The following is a 25,719-nucleotide window of genomic DNA, read 5'->3' on the forward strand; positions in this document are numbered from 1 at the left end:
AAAGAGAATTAAAAGAACAGCTTGTGTTGGACTGCGATGGCAGTATAAAGGCTCTATAGCAGTCATATAGCAGTCACAAGGGTTTTTTTTGTGCAAATTACTAAACAGAGGCTCAAGAGAGGAGAAGAGGGGGAAGTATCTTTTGACCAAGTGTGCTTTGAATAAATTGTATTGTGCTCTATGAGCCAATATTCCAGAGGCAGACTAATACAACTGTAGAAATTGTTTATTCTTTTCATCCATCCTCCTGTCACCATTCATCCACGCTGCTGCCAGAAAATACAATGACATTGTTTCTGAGACAGCAGGGGAACGTTCAACCGAGCACACCCCAAAACCACATCCCTGCCAAACGGCGTGCACTGAGACGGAGTGTGAGCCATCCAAGTTCAAACCGGAGTAAAAGCAAAGAAAGCAAACAAACAGGCTCAACAAAATAAGCTAAAAAGATAAGACAATGCAATTTTGTGTTATATCAAGGCTGGAAGCTGAAAGCTAGCAATGTCTTGATAAAGTGTTAAGTTCTTTAAAATGTTGCCACAGTACAGAAATAAACATAAGTAAATTATTCGGAGTTTATGTTGTAAACCAACACAAAGTAGCACATAACTGAGAAGTGGAAGAAAATTGTGTTTTTGATGTATTTTTTATAATCAAAATCTGAACAGTGTGACATACATGAGCCCCTTAACTCTACTACCTTGAAATTAATTGTCCTAGGAAGTCATCCAATTATTAATGCCTAAGACCTTCCAGTTGCTCTGGAAGGCCTTAGACGCTTGTTAAAGTAACTTTAATAAAGATCAAGCCATCCTTTTTTAAATCATTTTAATGTGTTGGACAATCACATAAAATACATTGATGTTTGTGACTGTAATGCAGCAAAATATGTAAAAGAACAAGGCACTGCATGACTGACAATAACAACTCAAGAGATCTTACTCAGCAAGTCAGAGGATACAGTTTTCAATCAGCAAGAGACCTGACCCTCAAGCCAGTACTTATTTCCACATGGATTAAAACAGAAATCAGGCATCTTGAAAGTCAGTCTCCAGGTTCTTTGTTATCTCAGCCAAATGCAGGGATTCATCTACTGCTGGCTCTCGAGTCAATCCTCTGGCGGCAGAGTTTTCCTGTGGCCTCTGCAGTGTGTCCGTTTCTCGCTTCACATCTTTCCCTCCACCCAAAACTTTCTGGCTCTCTGTGAAGTACTGGTTGGGGTGACTGAGAGAGAAAGCGGTGTCCTCCACCTGCTCAGAAAAATGAGAAAGCACAGCAGAGGAAGGTCAAGAGAGGATATTAACTGCTAGTTATCAAGAAGACGACAGGTTGATTGACTGATTTAATGCAATGTCACCTTTGATGAAATGGTCATTTAATATCTCTCTCACTGTCGATGAGAAATGTTTTACTGAATTCTTCGCGTTACAGAATATCAGAGACACATAACTGAGCTGAGTCATTGATGGTTTGAATCATTTCATGATTTTATGGTTTCCTGTAGAGCAAGTACATGACTTATCTATAGTTGCTACAGCATCTGATGTGTGACAAATTACAGATAGTGACAAAATATCAAAATTTGTTATTTTTCCCTTTGGAGAACAAGAATAAATTAAATTATGTCAACAAGAAAAGCAATAAAATATTTAGAGAACAGTTTGTGCAATAATTTGTGTCACAATACTTCCACCTACTCATAACTTGCAGTAAAACATTACTATTAAAAAATTGAAGAAGGGGGTGTTAACAGTAACAAGAGTGGAAAGAAGTGCTGCTTTTCTTGGCTGTAAGCATAAAACTAATAAACATATAAAATCTATCATGTAGTATATTAACTCATTAAACAGATGATTTATTGGTTGATTGTTTTCAAGTATTGGGTGAATTAATATGTACAGAGTACATACAATAAAAATTATTTAAAAAAAGATTTCCAGTGGTATTTTAGAGCAACTGTTTAAGTTCACATATCAGAATGACCCGTACCAGTGTGTACAAAACCTGAACCAGAATTCTTTTGACAAACAGCATAACTTTATTTTTCAAAGCAACCTTTTTGTTTCTTTCTTTCTGTTTTACATAACACCCCTGTCCCCCTAAAAAAAAAAAAAAATTAATTGAAGCTTGTGTGCTGTATTTAAATAGTGCAAGCTGACTTGACAAATTATTTGATTTAGGCAGATCATACCACGTGTTTCAAATCAAGTAGAGACACATGACATCCCGCCAAACAAATGTGAGAGAAAAAAAAATCACATATGGATCCAAATGATGTATGGTTATATTTAGTAAGCATCTGCATCACACTGATCTAAACAACCATCTATTCAGGCAAAACGTGATATATAACGAGTTTCAACCATCAAAAGTCAAACAGATCACAATTCTGCAAGGGTCTACAGATGATAAAATAGGCTGGAATGGCTGAACAAACTTTAAAAAATATATGGTTCTGATAATCATGGATGTGATGACTGTGTTTCAGTGTGAGATGTAAACACTGACCAGCAATTAAAACAGACTGAACTTACATTGTGGGTCAATTCGAAGTATTTTTGGCACGCCAGCTGATAATGCATCCCTTTGACCAGCTCAAGAATCTGCAACAAAAGGTAGAAAAAGTCACACCTCAGATAATTCAAGTATTTACATAAAGAGTTAGAGTCACATTTAAAGATAACATCAGCATCTGGTGCTGCTGCAGCAAAGTTTCAATAACCATTTTAATTGGATTTGGGTCAACTACCAACACAAGCACAGTTCATAAATCATATTGGCAGCAGAAAATACATTCTTAAAGAAATCTTTGCAAAGCTAATAAAAACAGATGAATCAGCTCTTGGTAGAATGACCACAGGCAGCTTTACACTTTACACATGTAAACTGTATTAACTATTTTCATAATGGGTGAACCTAACTTTCCGAGGACGCTGAGGTTCTGTGCAAAAAGTAACATCACATGCGCCGCAAAGCATTTACTCTTACATGTGACTAACTGCAACTAAATTAAGCCTTTTGGAGTATTCATATTGGAGCTTTTCATTCTCCTGGAAAACAAATCCAAAGACTGCTCCTCAGCTTGGATTTGTTTGTAATCATCATTCCCCAAGCTCCTACTTGCCAACCTCTGGTGTAATAACGCTACCGGCATGCTCGTCTCTACAGCTGGTAATAGATCAGGAATGAGCTGAGCAGATTCTCTGCCAGGAATTGTATTTTCAAACTCGTTTTAACTGATTTTGTTAAGAAAAAGGGGGCTGTTGTAGTTATCAGAGCAACAGATTAATAAGACAAAAGAGAAAATGGCAGCTGTTCACTGAGATGCATTTCCAATCTATCTCCAACAAACATACAAATAAGATATTAACGATGTCTCAGGGACCACTTGTTTAATCTAATGGTTGAAGACAGATTGCAGAGACATGGGAAATATAAACAAAAACTTTGGTGTTACCTTGTTTCACTTAACACCACAGCTCCTAATCCAATTTGTTTAAGCGTCAGCATGATGCTGATTTTTGTGGCTTCAAAAGTGCTGAATTCACTGTGTTTATCATGTTGTCTAATTATCCTTCAAATTTGTGAAAATTACCTTTATTAAATCTGTATAAATGTTCATTCGGCATACGGAAAACTTATTGATTAAAGTAGACATCTTCAAACTCAATATTACATTCTTTCTTATACGGCCTTTATGTCCTTTGCTTTAAATTATGGACTTTGACAAAGCCTTGTTGAGAAGTTTGATTTATCGAGCACAAATCTCAAAAAGAACACATCAGGGGAAAATAGATTTGCAAAAGCTCTCAATTCTTTTACTTTCTTGCTCAGTTTGCCATTTGCAATATCTGTGACTAGACCATTTATTTTAATCAATTGTAATCTTGTTCCGCAGTGTTTGATAACATTATGCTGCCTTGTTTCACACCAGCAAAAAAAAGTCAGCTCACATTAGTCAATAATATCACAGTCTGTTGGTTCCTAAATGTTTTATTTGACAGAAATGTCATAAATCTTTCACTGGATTTTTCCTCAGCATCTTCTAAAAGTTTTCTAAGATCATTTTAAAAGTTTCTTAGTAAAAGAAATGATTTTACTGCTCAGAAGCAAAAAGCATATTTAATAGTACAACGGTGGTCAGACAGGAAAAAAACCCACCTGACTGACTCCACTGGGAGACACTTTATAGGACTGAAGTTTCTGCTTCAGTAATTCTGGGTCACTGTGACGGAATGGACATCCTGGCAACAGGAACAACATAGATCAATAAATCAATTATTACACACTTCAAAAGAGACACTTGGCTGATTTTACACTTGATCCGATGGTTGGAAGTTAAAATAAAATAAAATAAATAAAATACTGGAATATACTGTAGATTATGATCAGTGCAATCTGGTACATAAACGCTAGAAGACTGCACTCTTCAGAGAGGAAGCCGTTACTGCAGGAAGAAGCCTCAGTCAAATCTTTTCAGCATTACTGACTTTAAAATGAAGCTTGAGGAAGCACACAAGGTCCGTGAGGTTTTCAGAAAGCAAACAGTTTTCTGCTGAAGCATGCCAGGTGTTCAGTCAGTCTGTCACACATTCAGAACGACGTGATGATGAACTAACAGAAAAGTGTGTCAGGTTTATCAAATATATACAGTATATATAAATAAAAATAAAAATCTTCTCTAATAAAATACTTAGGATATTTGGTATGTAAAAACTATAATGTTTTTATAGTTTTTACATACCAAAAACTATAAAATGTAAAAACTATAATGTTTTTACATAACAAGGTCTCTACTTCAAATCAAATTTAACAAAAAAAAAGAAGAAAAAAACTTTAAAAACAACAGATAAGGATTTCTTCTCACAGACGCTAACTCACCATGATAGTCGCCTTGGCTGGGTGGGTTTGATAAAATCACCTTCATGCAGCTGTAGGGAGTGTAGTCTGCTCGCTTGCCTTCTTTGCCAAACATGTGGCGGATGCTGTAGGCATATGCTTTGTCAAACTACAGAGAGACGAGGGAAAGGGAGGGGGGGGTCAGGGAGAGAAGGCATTAGTAAGGATGAGAGTATAAGAGAGACAAGGTTGGTGTGAAAGAGGCACTGTCATACATCATGTCAGTTCTGAAGGGAAGTTTTCCACTGTGAAATATAGAGCTATTAGAGAGAACCTGGTACAGAGGTGTTGCAACACTCTAGATAGCTGCGTTATGGATGCTTTAATGAGGCCATCCTTCTCCCTGCTTTTTGCCTCCTTGTCCTGAAGAGCACTCTGACACAACATGAGGCGTACTTCAAATCAAGAAATAAATGAAGGCAAATCCAACACACTTCACAAGTTTCATGTGAAAAATACTGCATTGCTATGTGTGTCTCTTACTAAGGAGAAATAAGATATTATAAAACTGAGTAGAATCCGTTTTGACTAGTTGTAGCAATCAATGTCAAAGTGAAACGAGTTTCAAGCAATATGATGAAAATATTGAGTAAGTGTATCCCCTAGCTTATTTAAAGAACGGTTCCTCCTCCCAGTGTTCTTTCCAAGATATTTGTGAAAGCGCAGCATAGCACAGGGACCTGCAAAGACCAGAGTTGCTGATGCTGAAAATGATTTAATAGTAATTTCTGATAAGGTTAAAAGGTTAAAAAAAAAAAAGAGTTTCTTCACCAAGAGTATTGGAGAATAAAAACAACTCACAACATTTCAGTACAAGAACATTTACTTCATTAAATGGTACATTAGACCTTATATCGACTGCTCGAAATAAAAAAAATAAAAACAGAATTCCTAAAATTCATCACAGCAAATTGAAGAATAAAACTGTCATCAGGTATCCTAAAAAGTTTCTGACCCTCATATAATTTGGCTATATTTTAATTGTTTATTTCTGTTTTAGTAAAAATTTTGGTACACACCTCATTAGTAGATAGCTATAATTTAATTTGTCAGTAGGAAATATGATCTAAGACCAAAACAACATATATATTTTGAATGCAGAAATGTTTGCCTGTTAAAAAGTAACACATAGAAAATACATTGAGGGCTTGGTTTAGTACAGGTGCTCTGGCTGTCCAATTAAACAATGATGGTCATTAAACCATTACCTTTCAAATGAAATGGAAGAAAATTACTGGCATCTTAAAACAGAACTTCTGACTATAGATGAACAGTCAGGTCTTTTTGTCAAACAACAAATTATCTTTTAGTTACATGCAAATTTGCATCATCTTAATCTCAACAAATAAGCAAAATATCAAAGCCGTAAACAAGCTGATGGCAAAATAACTAAACACAAAAAGCAAAAACAAAAAGGTTGCCTTGAAAAGCAAAATTATGCTGTCAAAAGAGCTTTTGGTAGTTTACTTAAAAAATGAGTTAAGAAAACTGAAATCTACTCCAAATATAACACCCCACAATGGCTGCTAGAACATGTTTTGTTACCTTCACTGCCCAGTTCTCTGTTCCTGTACTGGTGCTTTTGTCTGCATGTTCAAAGAGACTTGTTTTCTTAGAGTACAATACTGATTATGGATTAAAAAAAAGGATTTTTTTTAAACTTTATAAAATCCAACTTCAAAAGATGCAGAACAATTCCTTTAATCTTTCTAAAAACATTCCTGACATTTTTGCACTGAGGTTTAAATTAAATGAACCTTCACAAGTCTGATTTTCCACTCTGGAGAAACAGATCTTCAAGAAGCAAAACATTAAAGTCGAGAACACAAACTAAACGTCCATAGAATATTTTAAAAGTGTCGAAATTTAGGAAACCTTCACATTCACTTCAGTTTTAGAAAAGCATTTTCACTTTATAGACTTTTTATAAGCCCCCCAAAAAATAAAACCAACACACATTTGTGACTGCCTCTTAAAAAGAAAAACATCATCGTAACATCCACCCAGACCGATCTGACAGTACGAGATTATAATCACCAAAACTGCACCCACACACATTAATGTCGCAATAAAACCTTTGAACTTCCTAATGTGACAAGCTGCAGCGGCAATTTAAAAACCCATCAAATCTTCTTTAAGTATGATAAATCAGACATTAATTATGTTGAGCTTCTAAGGATTCAAGAGGCCACTTGCAGATTTAAGAGCTCCATAGTCCACTGGCACTAAAGTGTGTTTAATATGCATTTTGTGGACTAATGTAAATATTAAAAGAATCCTAAGTGGTACAAAGTGATCACAGGGTCACTACTGAGGTCAAAGGAGAATAATAAATACCTTTTTTTCTGCTAAAGGCAGCTGCTACTTTATATATTTACTGTTTCGTCTAATTACAAACTACAGTGCTATACATCTGCTATACATCCAATATTATATTAACACTATAACACTAAGACACTAACAAAGTCTTAGCGTTAAAAAAATAAAATGAGACTCAAACAGCTGAGACAGCTCTTCTGCAAATCTTGACTTATCAAGCTATTTCACTGCAAGACAACATCCATGAAAAGGCAAAAGTTTAGTTTTCTTCCTTTCAACAGGACTATGTTTTTTGAGCTACAAGTTAAAATGAATGACAGCAGAGATACTACAAACCGACATTGATGGTCGTTGATAAAAGTAATGTGTAGAGTGAGATGTAGTACATCACATTTTTATATTCACTCACTGATGCATTGTGAAACAGTCCTGATGACTTTAAATTCTACATTTTCACTTTTGTTGGTTTTAACGTTACAAAAGTGAACTAAATTTCTTCAATTTGAATTGAAGAAATTGAAACTTCAACTTCTTGAGTTTGTCTGAGTCATTCTCTAGCCACAAAGAAAATTTAAATGGTCATAATACCATTCAAAACCTCAGCAAAACTGTGCAAATGACAGCACAAATTACAAGTGAGGATTGAAGTTTTTACTCAGTAATTAGCAGTAAAAATATGATATGGTAACATTGTTCTTGTCAGGTGATTGTATTTCTGTAACATTAAAAGCTTCTAATGACCCAGTTTCACTTCATTGCAAAGACCAAAGAGCTACATATTTGTCGCAAACAGACTAAATCACAGTCTTTGCTCAAAGTTGTCTTTTTTACAGTATTTAAATGAATGAGGTCAAGGTTTCTGCTATTAGACTTGTATAAAGGAAGCAGTTATGCTCCCCCAAAATAGGCTTAAAAGTTTGTTATTGGATTAAGCTCAGGGTTGCATCTAGTCCAGGTGACCTCTAAGTTACATCTTTAGCTGTGTTGCTAAAACACTCCATTAAGTAGTGAGGATAATTCCTTACCCGGTCATATTCTAACTTTCTTTTCCATATGAGCCATATTTCTGGCCAAATAATCTCTTCCCTGTTGCTCTCAGTATTTTTAAACAGTTCTATTATAAAAAGCAGGAAGAAATATACTGAATTTGATTAGGATAAACAGATTTAATTTTATTATAAGTTAAAAGGATTTGAATGGACTTAAAATTATGTTTGCAGTAATGTTATCTGAGATCAAATTTCTTATCAATTGGTGCAACATCAATAAAAATGTCTTTGTTCTGTTTTTTTAAATAGTGGTTCAAGAAAGGTTAACAGTGAAAGTGTTAGGAGTCCCTTTAAAGACTACTGGTACTTTTAATTCCAGCTACAACAACTTTTACAAGACCGTAAAAAAAAAAAAATACAAGAGATTTAACATTTTACCAAATCAGTTGTAGTTATACATTGTTGGTACTTGCTCAGCACCAATTCTGTTTCTCCTGCAAAACACACCTGCAATTACACTAAATGACTGGTTTTATTTCTGCTCGTGACCAAAACTAGTTTTTCGGGCCCAGTAATTACATGAAGCTGAGAGCAAGTGTTTAGATACAACCAACCAACTACATTGTTATTTGTATCAAGTTTTAGACTTTTTTCAGATTTTAATGACCCCCAGAGTAGCACATGAATAAAATGTTCAGTTTGATATGTTCACAACATGCTTAACTTTTGAAACGCTTGCTTTTCTAATTTAGATTTTCTTTTATTTCATCATTTCATTACATTCATTTATTTTATCTTTTGATGTTAAGCTCACTGAAACACCGAACACTTTTTCAGTAAGTTACAATTTTATATAAGCTTCAAATAAAGATTTTTATGTTTACTAGATTGTTAGTCATTTACAAGTGAATATGCCCTTGTTGGAGAGTGACTTAAAGTGGATCTGTTAAACTGTGATGTTAAATGCAATGAGGTCTAAAATTTGGGTGCACCTAACGTTTGTGCTGGTCCACCTGAGAAAATAAGTTAGGTACCCTATGGGAATAAGATAAGAGTTTTGTAAAGCACACTCTAAAACATTAACATAGTTGTCCTTACGCCACTTTGGCACTAATTTGACAGTATGTTTAGAGTAATTATCTATTTGGCAAACCTCTTTGTGCTCAAGCTTTAACTTCCTGCTTAAAATCTTGAAATATTGCTTTAAATTTTCTTCATACTTTCGTTTTCTCATTATGGAAACAATTCGACAAAGTTAACCAGTTTGTCCTGCAGCAAAACAACCCCGATGGTGTCAGAAGAAAGGAATTAACTTAAAGTTAAGGTCTGTAAAACAAGTAGTTTAACAGCAGTTCTGCCCCAAGGCTACACTACGCTACAGCAAATTGGCACAAATAGACACTCCTACAAATGAATAGGCCAACGTCTGTGGCAAGAAGAATGGATAGATCAAGTTAATTTCATCAATTCTCCCTCTCCCACTAGTCTAATATTACACTGCCTCTTCCTCCAGGCCTTTCTTTCGGCATCGCTGCCTCTCATCTTCCTTCTCTCCTCTTGTCGCATACTAATGAGAAGGCTTTGTGCAGCATGCCACAAAGTGCAGCTTCTGACACAACACATACATCACTGTGAGAGCTGCGAGCTGGTCAGCACCATTCAGATGCCTCGGCTGTAGAACAAAAGCAGGGCTTTTTCCGAAAGCCATCACACGCGTTACAAGGCAAGTAAGACACCTCAAAAATGGGGCACAAAAAAGGGCCACAACAAACGTCCGGCATGTGAGCCTGATGGATGGAGAGATTATAAAACTACAATGGGCACTACTTGATTAAAGTCAATGTTATTCATTTTCTTTTTTAGGAATTTCTTCCCATTTCTGTTTTGACATTCATTACACTTTCAAACATAGCATAGAAGTTTCTTTGAAATTCCTGTGTGGGTTAGAAAACTTCAATGTAAGCACAAAATATTTATTGTGAATTAAATCTGTACAGAGGGAAACAAGGACTCAAAAAAATCTGAATAAAAAGGGTTTTGCTGCATCTTAAAAAAAAAAAAAGAATTGCCAATATTGCTTCTGTCTGCCTTCAAATTAGTCAGACAGCCTTGCAACTTCGGTTCATTGATATAATTATATTTTCAACTAACTTAACTAGTGAGAGATCATATGTACCTCAATAACTAAAGATTACTCGTACACAGAATCTGTTTAAAAAAAATTAAAAAAACAATTTCCTAAATGTTTTAAAAATACAAATCTAAAAAATTACAACACATTTCTATTCAACCTGCCTGAGTCAGTATTTTCTAAAAGCATATTTTCATGCAAATTCGGTTGTTAATCTTTTGGTTTACGTTTCAACAGTTTTGTACATCTAGCTGCTGAAATTGTTGCTCATTCTTATCACAAAAAAGCTTAAGCTCAGTCAGACTGGATAAACAGCATCTGTGAACATCAATATTCAAATCTTGCCACAGATTCTCATTTGAATATAGGTCTGGACGTTTTAGTCATTCTAACATAAACATATGCTCCTATCTAAAGCATTTTTTTGTAGAAATGGTTGCATGGGATTATAATCCTGCTGAAAAGTGACTCTCTTCCCCACGCTCAGGTTTTTTGGTAACCTGAACAGGTCTTTCTACTGAATTGCCATGGCTTCACCTACATATTTTCATTAACTATGACCGACTTCCTTTCCCCTGCTGACAACAGACGCATAGAGGCTTTGTAATTTACAGTGAGTGAGTGATTAAAAACTGACCAACAGTTTTTAATTAGATCTTTTGTCTTGCATGTACTGCTTGTCTGAAGGTATTTGAAATAACAATGTTCCCTATTTATGTGGCCATGTATCGTTACAACAGGAGAACTTAATGTTAATGTAATAATAATTGCAAGAAACATCGAAATATCGAAACATACCTTATATTGAGTACATGTTATCTTACAATCAGTAATAAAACTGGTGTTTACACTGACATGTCAAATCCTGTTCCCAATAATCTCGCCAGTTTAACAGCACATCAAAGCATCAAAGAATCAAGAAGCACCAAGTACCTCTCTAGCTTTTCTATATTGATTAAAAGACGGAGCTAGTTCTTTTACAGGACGTCAGCTGGTAAGAAGCAGGAGTTTGATTGGTTGGAGAAAATCAAAGTAATTAAGAGAAGAATAAAATGACTTGTAAATTATATGTTTTCTTGATGTTTTATAATTGATAAATTGTTAATTTTGTCATTATTTATGTAAAAGTCAAACTTTTGTTTTTCTTCTTCCTCTCTGGAAGACCGAGGCGATTATTCAATTTGAATAGACAGGGCATGCTCTGAGAGTATACAGGTGGATGCCATTTTGAAAGCTGCTGCCTTTTTGACATCTTGGAAAACAAACCGGGTTTGTTCAGCAAAGTCAGAACAATGACTCATGTTTTCCACACTACACCGCTCATTGTAAGAAGAGGTACAAGGAATGTCCCAATTAAGATGTCCTATTGCTGATCGACTCTGAGCCACTGAAGTTTTTATTTTTGTATTAAGCATCTCCTCTTCTGCTCTACAAGCTCTGCTTTATGAGATCCATGCACCTCAGTGTGATGCAGAGCTACCCAATGAAAAATTGATCCTATTAGCAGAAGCTGGGTAATAACACTGAGCAACCATGTGAGCTCTAAATTTCTGAAGTAAAGCCAATTAAAGTTCACATCAGAGACCATACCTCTTAAAATAATTGCAAACTTATGCTATAATGCATGTGCAGCAGGATGTTGGAAATGTGGTTGGACAACACAGGGGTTACTCTTGCGCAAACACTTCTAAAATTCCCAATATTCTCATCCAGTCAACTAGGGTGTTGTATTTAATGCACACTCTGTATTCCATTTTGCCATTTGCTAGTCCTGTGGAAATGTCGCTCATTTCTTTGAAGTTTCTCCACAGTGTATTGAAGAGGACTTTGGCTTCTAATTCATAGCTTCTGAATAAACTAAAAAAAAAAAATCTAAATCAAAACAAATCTCAGAAATGTATTTCAGCAATCCAGTCAACTGAATGAGCACAATGTATTCTGTCAGTGTTTTTAACATTAGTTGTCTAATTAAATTGGTAGCACTAAACATAGTTCTGTCTTTACAGCACAAAAGGCTCAAACACACACAGTGGCTGCCAGTGGCTGTATTTGAAATACTTTCCCGTAGCAGATGTTAGCATAGCGTGGCTGTGGCAACATCTCCTGCCAACACTCTTTAAAGCAAGCTGCATTAAAGCTCAGCTGGCACAGCAGAGGAGCTGTCAGTACAGGGTGACATCAATCCTGGCCTAAATGAGGGCCCCTGTTTAAATACAAGCATAATTTGGGATCAGACATTTCTAGAACGTATTCTTAATTTTACATGCGACGTGATGGGCATTTTTATTTATATAATCAAATTTGACTGTTTATGTTGTACAACTTTATTTTGTCATTTCAGTATTAGTGTTGAAGTAAATCAGCAGGGGCAAAAATCAAAGGCAAAATAATAATAATAATAATAATTAATAGTATATAAAGTATAAAGTATGAGTGTATTTCTATATGAATACATATTTTTTCTTTTATTCTGTGGTCTAGAATAAAGTTAATCCACTTGGAATAAAAGTTTATTGCGGGACAGTGGAATGAGATGTAGCTACAGTGTCTTGCAAAAGACTCCACATTATTGGAAAGCAGAAGGAAACTATTACATGGTTTTCAAAATGTATTACAAATAAAAATTTGAAAAGTGTGGCGAACATTTGTTTTCAGTTCCCCTGAGTCAAAATGCAAGGTATGTCTCTATCAACTTTGCACATCTACAATATGAAATGTCTGGGTATTCTTTGACAAATCCAAAAACCTCGAGTGAGATGGAGTCTGAATAGCAATTCTTAATTGTTGCTGCCACCATTATGTATTAAAGTAGGTAATGTATTATGTGTTGGGAATACCAGTTTTCCTTCAAATAGTTTCCATCAGAGTATATATCCAATTCTCTGTCAGAATATCTTGAATCTGAGTGATTCAAATATATATAAACTCGGCAAAGGCCAGTTATCTGGACAGGACGTAACCAAGGCTTTTGTTGTCTCTGTCAAGGAATTTTGCTTCATTTTGAAATGATACTGAATTAGCTTATAATTTGTGTAATAAAAACAAAACAAGTCAAAATTTCAGTGTCTGCTAAAGTTCCTCTTAACAACTGCAAACTAGGTTGCGGCTTAATAATAGATGAATATTTTGTTGACTATGATGCATTCTGCTTTGTTGCTAAGCAGGCCAGAGCAAATTAAAATAAAAAGTTTAGTTACAACATTACCTTGTCTGCATCCACTTTGCCTCGTATGAACTCCATCCTCCAGAACTGCAGCGCCTGCTCCAAAGAGAGGCCGATGCCTTTGAGGAAGAGACCGTACTGCATTCTGCCTCCGTGGCGGAGATGGTGCTGGTCCCTGAGCGTCTGGTGGAGCTGCCTCATACAGAGCGGGAAGGACTTTCCTGCAAGCTGAAAACACTAGACTTTTAATGATGGACAAAAATCTCCCTAAAAAGTCACACGATAAAAATTACTAACTTTGTTTTACACATGTAGAAACAAAAGCATGCTTAAGAACGTCCCATTAATCACACTCAGGGACCACTTTCCAGTGTATTTTAGAAGTTTCCCTGTTTCAGCACACCTGACTGAAAATAAATGGGTTGTTAACAACCTTCTGCTGGCCCTTAATGACATGCTGAGGAGGTAATTTAATCATCTAAATCTGGTCTGTTGAAGCAAGAAAACATCTAAAACATGTAGCACAGTTAGAGCAGAGGGCCTGGATTAAGGAATGAAACGGTACTCGTCGCATCACTTAGGAGAATATACCTTCTTGCTAAATCAAACATTAATTACAATGAGGCTCTTGGTCAATTTTTTCTAAAACAAGGAACTTTCTGTATTTTTCTCCAGGCACTTTAATATGTCACCGCTGAGTGACCAGATATTCTATAAGCATCCCATTGCACTGCTTTTTACCTTCTATATTATAATAAATAAAACCTGGCATTCTAATCAGACATGGTCAGAAAGACTTACTGAATCGATCTGCTCCAAGGAGATTTTCCCAACATTTTTTTGGACGCTGTAATCCTGTCCCAAATAGGAATGGCTGAAATAAGAGAATAAAGCATCAGGTCTGTTTCTCTCTAATAAATACAATTGCCATTAAAACTCAAAATAGCATGAAATATGTTTATGGTGGTTAAGATCATACAGTCTTTTCTGATCTCCTTCCAAACCCACTTAAGGCCTGTGCTGAGCCAGAGTTCAACTGATTGGGCAGCAAATTATATAATATTTTCCCTATTATAAAGATTACTGACATAGCTATTCATCTCAACAACCTATCCACTAATCCCTAACAACACTCTGGGATAATCCCTTCTTCCACCAGTGTATTTGGGTTTTTACTTTTAAGGCAAAATAAACACCTTCAGCTGTTTTACTGAAACAAAGATAAAGTCTCCTGCTATTTTGCAAGGAAATTTCATTATTTCTTGCTACTAAATGTAGATTGAAAAAGAAAAAAATTGCACACAACTGTAATAAAACTGGGCCACAAGTAGTTAACTGTAGCATTCCAAAACCCATTTACAATTACAAGCATTGTTAAGTAATACATCCGCTGCTTTAAAACAGACAATATGATACTCAACTAATGTTAAACTAATGTTATTATATTAGTACTGATGTATCATTTGAAAAACATCAGTGTGACAAAAAGAAATCCCCTTTAATTCAGGAAAATATAATGAAACCAGATTACAAGGTTGACTCAAGACATGCAACACAGGACACAAATTCAAAATAAATTCTGCAGAATTTGACTAAGATCAAAAGTGTTTTTCTTTTACTTTATTTATCTTCTAAATTGATCAAACTGCAACTTGTGTCCCTTAGTGATAACAAATGTGTTAGCACATTTGCTATTAGGAACATTCCATAAAACTATCTGGTGAACACATCTAGACAGAGTTCAGCTTCACAAGCATGACTGCTAACTGGACAATTGGACACCTGACCTTTTTTCAGTCAGTAAACACACCATACCTAACGGTAAATTGGTCAACAACACTCTTCAGTGTTGATGTTGCTATTTAAGGTAATAGTAGCAGTTCTACGGGGTTGTGTAAAGAACAAAGTTGAAGGAAACACAACAGGTGTAAGAGCCTATTTAACACTTAACTTTCTATGCAGAGTCTGACAGTAGTAATAGAAAAGTTAAATGGAGTTAGCATTTTATCAATTTGAGCTTTCAACTTCTGTCATGAAAGGTAAAGGGTCTAAATTATCTAAGAAAAACACTGAGGTTGTGCATAGTTAATAATAATTGCAATAGACAAATGTCATTTGTGTAATTATTTAGGTCTGTGATGTTTACTCTAGTGATCAAAAATAAGTCACACAAAAAGTTCTGACTTTCTGTCCATTAAAGACACTGTTTTAGATTCAAGCCATGATAAAAGTTGGAATTAAAGCAGTCTATGAAAACCAAAACTTTGGAGATCAGAGTTCAAGATGATTCAACATTCTTTTTTAATCAGCTGTCAAAATGACAAAATAATTGTTAATGTATTTTTTGCAAAATTTCCCTCATTATAAGTCACGACAAATGTTGACAGTTTATTTGACAACTAACTGTCTACATGACAACATCACAGCTCTGGGGTGTCTGTTATCAGAAATATAAAATTGTGCATTTGCAGAAACAAGTGAAAATAAAATATTATGCAGCAACGCACCCCAACGATGATGAAGAATTACATCAGTAAATGACAGATTTACTCAACAACACTTCAAGACCACATTTGATGTACTTTCATGACAATATTCTTTTTCAACAAGAAAAGCAACAAAGTTTTTAATCCTGCTGCTTACCTGAGGTGGGTAAGAAGCGGTTGGAGACGCTCATCAGAATGCACCGCTGGTAGGGAGCGGGCTGTCAACTGCAGAAAAGATGGGCATCACATGAATAATGTCTTGGTCAAAGGATTAGAAAAAACTAAGGCTGCAGATCAGTACAACCAAACTGCTTAAAGGCATTTCCACTGAAAACTTAAGAGACAACATCTTTTAATTATAACCCCAATGTTTCTCAGCTTTTTCATTTAAACTGAATAAAAACATTTCATAAAATGGGCAATACCTTCATTGAATTAACCTGATGGTAGTTCTAACTCTTTTAGAAAGTAATGTTTTTGTTTATCAGACAAATCGTGTTTTAGCTGCTGTGATTCGCAATTGCAATATTTAAAACAAAGAACATTCACACAAAGCTTGTGTGATGGGGAGCAGACAGTTAACTTGGGAGTGTGAAAGCCTTTAAAGTGCCAATAGATGTAAAACCCGCACCATCTTTAAAACATCTGTACCACATAAAATAACTGTCTGACAAAATATGACTATTTCTGGTTTTGGTATTCAAATGCTGCTTTAGCATGAAAACAAACCAGCTCAGTTGATTTTAAAGCAAACTTTCACTACATAAAATACATAAATAAATAAAATGATGGCGTAAATATACATCTTTTGTTCAGAGTGGTTTTTTTGTATGTTATGTATTTTACCAAATTTACTTTTATTGTTGCGAGTGGAAGAAAATATCCAACACAGAAACACAAGAGTAGATTTCCAGAAAAATAGAATTGTTTGAGACAATTATTCAATTTCAGCAGTTAGCCATCCGGATCATTACTTGGAAATGGAAGAATGGCTAAAACAAGCTGCTCTTTGTTTTTTGTTTGCTTTTTTTTCCCCCATTTGCATTAGCTTTCACTTTCTGTCCTTTGATAGTGGACATGTGCTTTGATCAACCAGAATCAAATACATCAGGCTCACTTTGCCAACAATAGGACATCTGCACCTAAAAGTGTGTTAGATTGAGGAGGAAGGAAGGAATTGATTTTGTTTTTTTAAAAAAACCTTTCAGACAAAAAGCACAGTCTGTGAAAGCTCTCGTGCTTCGTTACTCAGCAGGCACCAATATAAGAAGTTATATTTTAACCATCATCTGAAATCACACTTCTTTAAATCAGGTGATCATACAATTCAGTTTGCCAGAAGTGAGTTTTAAATGAGTTTGTTAAACTGCAAAAAGTAATTTCAGATTGTGTTCTGAGCAGAATCCAATGTTTGCACTACATGATAAAATAATGATTGAAGGAAGCGTTTGTATTATAGTCAAAGGGAACAGAGCATAATACTGCTAATAAAAAAAATATTTCTGTTTATGTTGCATTTCTTGTGGGCAGAAAATAAGGTTTTAAGACAGACTAAAATGATAAATGAGAACTATTGGATTTCATTTTGCTTAGCCGTGACACATTAAATTAAATTAGTTCATATTTGGTTAGGAGACCTAAACCTCTGTCCATTAATTATAATAAGAGTTTTGAGGTTTAGACGTTTTTAACGAATAAATCCAGACATAGTAGCATTACATAGAGACATAAAAAAATGAAGTACCACCATGATGATAATGAAATGAATGATGTAGCACTATGACATCAACATGCTTTCTTAAGGCTCAATGCTTTGGTGCAATGTGGGTGCCTGGAACTGTATGGATGCCTTCACATAGAAACTGCTTTCAGTTTTAAAATGTCACTCCAATCAGCTGCTGGTAGTGACAACTAATCCATCTGTGAGGCATCCTGAGAGTCAAGTGATCTTTATAATGACTGTCAGTTGCCCTGGCAACTGCCTGATAACAACAATGTTCTCCTTGTGCCCTCACAGCAGTGACCATTACAGGCATCCCAGCCCTTTGTGAACTGGACCATTTTTATCAGGTACTTAACTTTTTATTTCACAAGGAATGTGAACATTAACACCATCTCTGACATTAAGTCCCAAAATGTTCCCCGCTTCTTGGGATGAGCCACATCCTCCCTGCAACTTTGGGAGGAGTAAAAATTTATAGCTGGATGACATTAGGCCATCAAAAGCAACAAAAGCTACAATACAATATATCAGATACCAAAATCAGCCAGATTTCCCACAAGTGGCTCTAATCAATTATCAAATTAGAGCTGTAACTAACAATTATTTTGATAACTAATTATTCTATTGATTATTCTGACAATTAATAGCATACAAAATTGGCACATTCTTCAAATTTTTCATTTAACCACTTAAGAAAATACAAATAATACAATTCCTTTGTTTTAAAATAAGAAAATAATTTTTTTGTTGCCTAAAACACAGCATGTAGCAAAAAATTACACCAAAATGTGAAAAACGCAGGGCTTTTTGTTTGATTTAACATCAATATAGTGTATGGCTAATCTATTAATTATTTTTTTAAGATTAACAGATTAAAAATTGGATCACAAATGTGCTTGATAGGATATTTTTTTATCATTTACTTTCTTATTACAGATTTTGAACTAGGTGAAGCAAAGACTATGCCACTCCAGTTCTGGGTAGAAGATTTTTACACAAAGGGTATTTTTTATTTTAAATAAAATTGTGTATATTTTGTACACTTTTGACTTAATTACTGCTCGGAACATAGCCTTCTTGTGAGTCTGTATGTTCCAGATGATGATTAGTCCATTCCTAAATTAGCTGACAATTATTTGAATAATTGATTCATCATGGTTAATCTAATTAATTGTTTTAGCTTAACATAAAACACATAAAAACTTGGAGTGAAAGGTGGGTCTAAAGTAAGTCCATCCATCAAAACTAAGAATATCCACAATTTCTCCAACAAAATTCAGGCAAAGGTTAGGGAGAAAAGTTTTGATGTATTCATGAGAAAAAAATAAATCACAAAGTTCCCAATTTTCTATAAGATTACAAACTACTACCTCAATCAAAGAACATGCAGTACCTTCTTTCTCTTTTGTGTTCTAACCTGGGATCAGTCAGAAGTCAATTTGGCAGGTCAGACTTTAAAAAATAAAATAAAACAGATCTGTCCTGGCCAAGGACAGTCTAAACATGGATTTCTTAATACTTCTGTCACTTCCTCCAATAGAAAGTCTCTTCAGATCAGCTGTAAAGCATCTAACCAACAGAAGTTGTGTTTCATTGACAAATGAAACACATAGTTTGGTACAATAATACCAAACTACTGAGTTTGGCTGCTAAATGAAGCTGTTGCCTGATCTGCAGGCTGGATTCCTCCCCAGCACAGAACTGTAGTTGTCGCCTCGCATCAATAACAAGGAATGCCTCTGGTTCCAAAAAAGCTGCACTTCTACTCCCTCAGGTTATTAAGAGCAAAACATGAACCCCTAGATGCTGCACAACCATGAGCACCCTGCTATGCCTAAAAAAAAAACACATCAGGCCTGCAGGGACAATAAGCTTTTTCCTACTAGCTGTTGCCAGTCTTCCCTCCAGACATTTAATGTCATGTGTGCACAGTAATTCTTCTCATTTAAACTCCGCATTTCTCCAATTTCCCTCAAGGCAACAAAGTCAACAGATGTAATTTACCAATCTGCCTCATGAAGTCAAGCTTTTAGTAAACAATGTGCATTAAAATAAAGTACATGTGCTCAAAGAAGCACTTGAACTTGTAGTGCAATGAGTGAGAAGAATGTTCTTAACACCATAAGAAATGTGTGCTCTTGTGCTTTTCTGACATTTGATTTGCAGGACTGCAACGTTGCAGCCTTTCAATCATTTTGTATGGTTTAAATATAAAACATCCATCAGTACTTACTGCAAGAGCTTTAGAAAGCCTTGTGCGGAAATCGTTGAGAACAATGGTGACGATTTCATTATGGGGGATGTATACATAGCCTTCTTCGAGGTACACTTTTCTTGTTCGCACCAGGTCAAGAGCATCTTGAAAAGGAACCTTTAAAAACACATATTTGATTAATAGCAAAATCTGACTCGAAAGTGCATTGCAACCACCTAAAATGAAATAATTTATTCAAAAATACCCAGGATTAGAGGGATTTGGGGATTGACAGAGTGCTGTTTACTTGAAGATTTACACAAATTTCAGAGCTGTTAGGGAGAATGATTTACATTCTGCTCAATGGAATGTAAATTAGAGTCAATTAGCAGGCCAAGGCAACTTGCCCACTTTGTGTTCATGTTGTGAATTGACTGCAGATTGAAATGCACTCAGATATTACAATTTTTATTTTTACTATATCAACTATAAGTTATAGTTTTATTCTTCAACAGGTTCTACACGTTATGAATGTGGTTTCCAATGACATTTTTTTTAATTGATCCAAATTTACATATAGCCTCAATGTGGTGTTGACAATTAAATTCCCACTTCTTTGTGAGCTTCCTAACAGAAAACCTGTGGGGGTTTTACTCAAAGCCAAATCATTTGGAGCTGTTCAGTACGCCTCGCGGGGTTCATTTGGTAATTTTATTTCATGCCAAACACTTTCAGGAATTAAAATGTAAAGTAATGCTTCCTCATACCATAACACATTATTCCAGATGGTTTATGGAGGTTTTTGTCAAGTCTTTGGACAAAATATTTCCATTTGCAGCCCCACTTCTTAGTTCAAACAAATGGAGAACAAAACCCATCTGTTTAACAAAAAACTCTGATCATATTTAATCAATTTTCAAAAAAACATCTAGTTTTTGTAATGTTGCATTTGTGTCTCTTTTCTCCCTTTATGAATGTTGGTCTTTACAGCATCAAAAAAATGACAAACTGGATGTTTTGCATCTTTATGCTAAATCACACCTCTATGAAATGAGATCAATTTTGACCGATGATTTTAAGTAATGTAAACAATATTTAATTAAACAGTGCATTTATAACTCAAGACTTTAAGATTTTTCTTAAAATACTTACTATAAAAGTCCTAAAATGTGTTTTCCCTTTTCTCAGGTTTATGGCATGATTTAAAAATAAAATAAAAAATAAATAAATTTAAAAAATAAGAGAAAAATCTCTTTGGTCTGGACAAGACAGAAAGACATTGGAAATTGTGTGTAGTTTCTGGAAGAGCGCTGAACGCAGGTTATTCATATATTAAAATATACTGAAAGCTGCCACCTACTCAGGTTAAAAGTTCACAAACTGTACAGAAAAAAATATAGAAATTTGTCCAATGAACAAGACCTTATTTGGAAATATTGTCCACATGAGACATAATGAATCCTACAACATTCATGTAGAAATTAATTTATATTTATTATAGCATTTGTTATAATAGGCACATATTAACAGTTGAAACAGATGATCACTTCGTACATAAACTCTAGATGAATACTTGATGTTTAAAATTTTACTTGTGAAAGTTATCTAAACTAACACCATCATCAGTCTCAATGAAAAGAAATGAGTAACTCACTTTGTAGAAATCCTGTTCCTCCACCTTGACTCCACTGGCAGCATAACTGGAGGTGGCAAGTTTCTCCCTCAGATTATTCTTCTCCTCAGCACCAATCTGAAAGATTATCAGGAAGTTTCAGCACTGATGTGTTTCAGCTTTAAAGGGTGAAACATATCAGTGTTAATAAACCGACATCTGAGGCTCAAGTTTTTTTTTTTAAATTAGCGCAACACTTCTATCCTCATTTGACGTCACTTGACGAGATGAATTTATATAGTATATTTAGACTTTTTCATCTTATACATTTTAGTATTCATCAACACATACACTGCTAAAAATATATCTCTCAATTTAAAATTTAGACTACATGGACAGACAAAAAAAATGACATAGTACTTAGTAAAGTATTTTATTACTTTACAAAAAGAAATAATTAAGTCCTTTGTGATTAGGATGCATGAGACATAACTGCAAAAATCAAAAGTGACAAAACATATTTCCCTAATGCCTTACAATTTAATAGCAGTACTTTAAAAAACACCAACAACTCCAGCTGAAAGTCAGCCTATGGATAACATTCAGGGGTTCAATGATCAAACTGCCCCACCTAGTGGACGACAAAACACTGTACAGCCATTATAGAGCGCTCACAATCTACTGCCTGCTCCTTTCACATTACAGTCAGAGATTGAATTGGAAACATGAAACCCTGAAAATTAAATTTGTTTGGATTTTTACAATCCTTCAACCTTTTTTTGATCTCCTTTCAACAAAAACGTTCTGCTATCAGTTTCCTCACTCTGTGTATGTCAGTAACTAAACATTTAAAAGTTCTTACAAAGTGCAATGTAAGATTGCCTTTTGCCGTTTTAATCAAATATTTGCTTACAAATATAAGTATAATACCCACAAGCCCTTTTAGCACACCAGCACAAAGATAAAATAGTTTACATGACGTAAAAGGTATTTCAAAATTCTGAAATATTTAATGTATAGAGTGTATTTACTAAAATGGAAACAAATACAAACACTTACTGTATTGTATTGGAGATTATTCTTGTGGAGAAATTCAAGTTTTTCACCACATTTCAGTTCTTTAAAGCGGTATTTGAAGAGATCGACTTCCTGTTGAATAAACCAGCGCCTCAGATCTTCCCTGCAACATCAATGGAAAAAATGTCAGCCGCATTGTAACTTCTCTATACATAAGATAATTAAAATCATCAACTTACGTTTGACAGTAGGCCAGTCTCAGAATGAAGTGTGAAATGTGGTCTTTTCTGCGTTTTTCGGTCTGTTCCTTAGCATCCTTAAGTTAGATAACAGATAATTTATCAACCCATTAGTATATAGATCCTGACATAAGAGAAGGTTTTAATTGTACTTATCACAAGAATATAACCTGAAGAATAACTCAGTGCAACACATATTTGCCCAATATTCTGTATGCTACTTTTATACTAGTCTAAAAATAAGTAAGAATATGCCTTCCTCTAATAACTGACATGGTACATTATTAGAAATTATGGCATAGTACTTGCGTGACCAGTGCCTTCCTGTACAACGTTGCTGGGAAAAAAAATCTTATTTACAGCACAGTCTGGGCTTTCCCTCCTTGACTCGGATTGTCTCTGGTCAAATTTTCAATTTAGATGCTTTATCTGAAGCATCTGCATAAGTTGCGTCAGATGAAGCAGTAACATCACACAAGATGTTTCAGATGACCTTGTCAATCTGTAATATGTGTGTTTTGTTTGCCTTACAATCAACTAAAACGTTTCACCATAGAATTGGAGTTAAAGTTAATGTTATGCACAGTCCACGTGTATAGAGAGATCATAAACAACAGAGTTCTTATAAAGTAAGAAATACACTGACCAGCTTATGTGGATAATTGCTCATATTATCCATATCAGCAAAATCTGATATGGGTAATAAGAATCTTAGATTTTGTAAATGTTTCTTTCATTCTTTGAGTGTCCTAAAAGACTATATACAAGCTTGATTTATTATTATTATTATAATTATTTAAACCAATGAAAGAAACGTTGCCATAGGAACTCAGTAAGATTTCAGGAAAATCCATGATGCTCAACTTCAGCTTACTATGCAAAAGAATGATTCATGTTGAAGGTCAAGTCCCTTTTATATCCACAATCCCTAAAGCTTGCTCTGATAGCACATATAATCTATGATCTCAGCAGATCACAGTAATAAAATTATTTGAAAGGGGGGTTAACTGCAGAACAACAGTGCCAAAGAAGTGTGTGGTTTAAGTGTATACACTAGTAGGAAAGCTACAAGTGTACATACCTGGATGTATCTGGATGTAATGGTTTTAGAAGCACAGACATCTTGCTACAGTCCAAACCTTGAGAATTTCCCCTATACTGTTGAATAAGTTTTGCTTCACAATTTTGCCAATGCTGCACTTATCCTTATGGCCTGTGCATCTATCACTACCACTCACCTTTTCATTAATATAACTTCTTACAGTACTCTGAAACAGCCAACTCTGGCTTACTCTACTTGTGGAGGGTGTCATAACTGTCTGCTGAACAATATCAAATTGCATTTTGCCCTGTGATCGTGTGGGTAATAACATGACATTTCTGCATTAAAAATATATTTTTAATTTATCTTCAAATATTTTCATTTTCTGGTAACAAACATATAGGCTTGAAATATGATACACCGATAAAGTAAGAAATTTTTTTTCTTTTCACCGAAATACTGACATAAATTATTTCAATTATATACCAATATGTTCAAATGCTTCTAAATGGTGTTTCACTATACTCACACCAGCCCCATTTGGAAAGTTCAGCGTTCTAATCTCATTATCAAGTTTTTTCGAGTAGTCATCATTTAGTTTCACATAGCTGACTCCCAAATTCTCCACAGTCTTCAGCACTGCAGTTGAATTAAGGAAAGAAAATACATATGGAAGCACATTAAAATTAAGACACATACAGACAAGTTAACAACACCTTATACAAAAAATATGTGTTTAAATAGAAAATAAAGAGATTGCAGTCTTACATTTCAGTCTATCAACAGCAAAACTCTCAAATTCAGAGAGGGAGATGTTTTCCAGTGGAGGTTGTCCGTAGAACTGCAGAGGCTGTGAATAGAGCTCAGCCTTGAGGTCAGTAACAACCTTGGGTTTTTTGCTAGGAAACTGCATGGTGCCTAATGGTTACAGACATAAATGATCGTAAATATACAGATACAAAACAAGCTGAGTCGTCAAGTTTTTACATTTAGAATCACACAATTGTTTACTCTATGTGCATAGGAAATTTTATATAGTATGCAGACAAGGGACACTGAATACAAGTTGCATACATAGTATAGCTATTACCAATTCGAACATACATGCCAGCTGATCGCAGTGTTTTATATCTCAAAAACGTTGTCAGCTAGAACCTCTGCTTTCAATTCACCTGCACTTCAAAAAGCCGCCGATGCTAACAACGCTAATAAATGTTACCACGCAATGAGTTGAAGCAAGTGTCATTAAATAACTGCAAATTGAACCTAATTAAAGTCAATCAAACCAACACATTCACCAACGTTGATAAAGTCTCTTGTGACAAACGCAAACAAATTCTCAATAGAACTACTTTCCCGTCGAACAGTCTGTAAGCTAGCATGTAACATTTAATAAAAACATAAGCGAATGAGCTCAAAACGAAAAGTACAAACAACATTTATACAAATATTTTCAATAATATTACCAACAAGACGAGGAAGCAGGCTCTACAATGTCCAATCCCGCCAAATAAAAGTTCAACAGACGCGGCTAAACTGTGACGTAGCAGGAAGAGAAACGCTTACGTAGTAAAGTGAGCGCTCGTTTTGTCACTCCATCTGACACCGACACATAAAAAAAAATAAAAGAAATTGAAAAAAATAAAACACCGAAACATAACATGAAGAGTGACAAAGTTCTGTCACATAATCGAAAAATATCAAACCCTTTTTTTCGTAAAAGATTTTGTTTAAACTACTGTCTAGGTTAAAGAAAAACATGGTCACATGTAACCTTTGCTGTCCTTTTAATTAGCACAGAAAAGAGTGTTATAAGGCCAGGTGGAAGCATAGGCCACTTAATAATCGCACTAAAAACAAACAAACAAACAAACAAACTGATAAATAAATAAATAAATAAATAAG

General features: G+C 34.9%; 1 protein-coding gene across 2 annotated transcripts; it reads right to left on the bottom strand.

The window, feature by feature from the left end:
* Positions 1–208: 208 nt before the first annotated feature.
* prim2 (DNA primase subunit 2) lies at positions 209–25,373 on the bottom strand. 2 transcript variants are annotated; one of them, XM_032554117.1, is made up of 14 exons: positions 25,281–25,373; positions 24,583–24,732; positions 24,344–24,453; positions 22,773–22,840; positions 22,576–22,696; positions 21,559–21,654; positions 19,944–20,081; positions 16,145–16,212; positions 14,303–14,375; positions 13,544–13,729; positions 4,882–5,008; positions 4,162–4,244; positions 2,535–2,603; positions 209–1,250 (listed from the first exon to the last, which is right to left on the bottom strand). In XM_032554117.1, exons 2-14 carry the CDS (start codon positions 24,725–24,727, stop codon positions 1,029–1,031), a joined length of 1,506 nt encoding a protein of 501 aa, XP_032410008.1. In that variant the 5' UTR covers positions 24,728–24,732; positions 25,281–25,373; the 3' UTR covers positions 209–1,028. The 2 variants fall into 2 exon arrangements, with proteins under 2 accessions (XP_032410008.1, XP_032410007.1); XM_032554116.1 differs by having other exon boundaries at positions 22,773–22,849.
* Positions 25,374–25,719: the final 346 nt, after the last annotated feature.

The sequence above is a fragment of the Xiphophorus hellerii genome, chromosome 22 (genome assembly GCF_003331165.1).
Source record: "Xiphophorus hellerii strain 12219 chromosome 22, Xiphophorus_hellerii-4.1, whole genome shotgun sequence".
NCBI classification, from domain to species: Eukaryota; Metazoa; Chordata; class Actinopteri; order Cyprinodontiformes; family Poeciliidae; genus Xiphophorus; species Xiphophorus hellerii.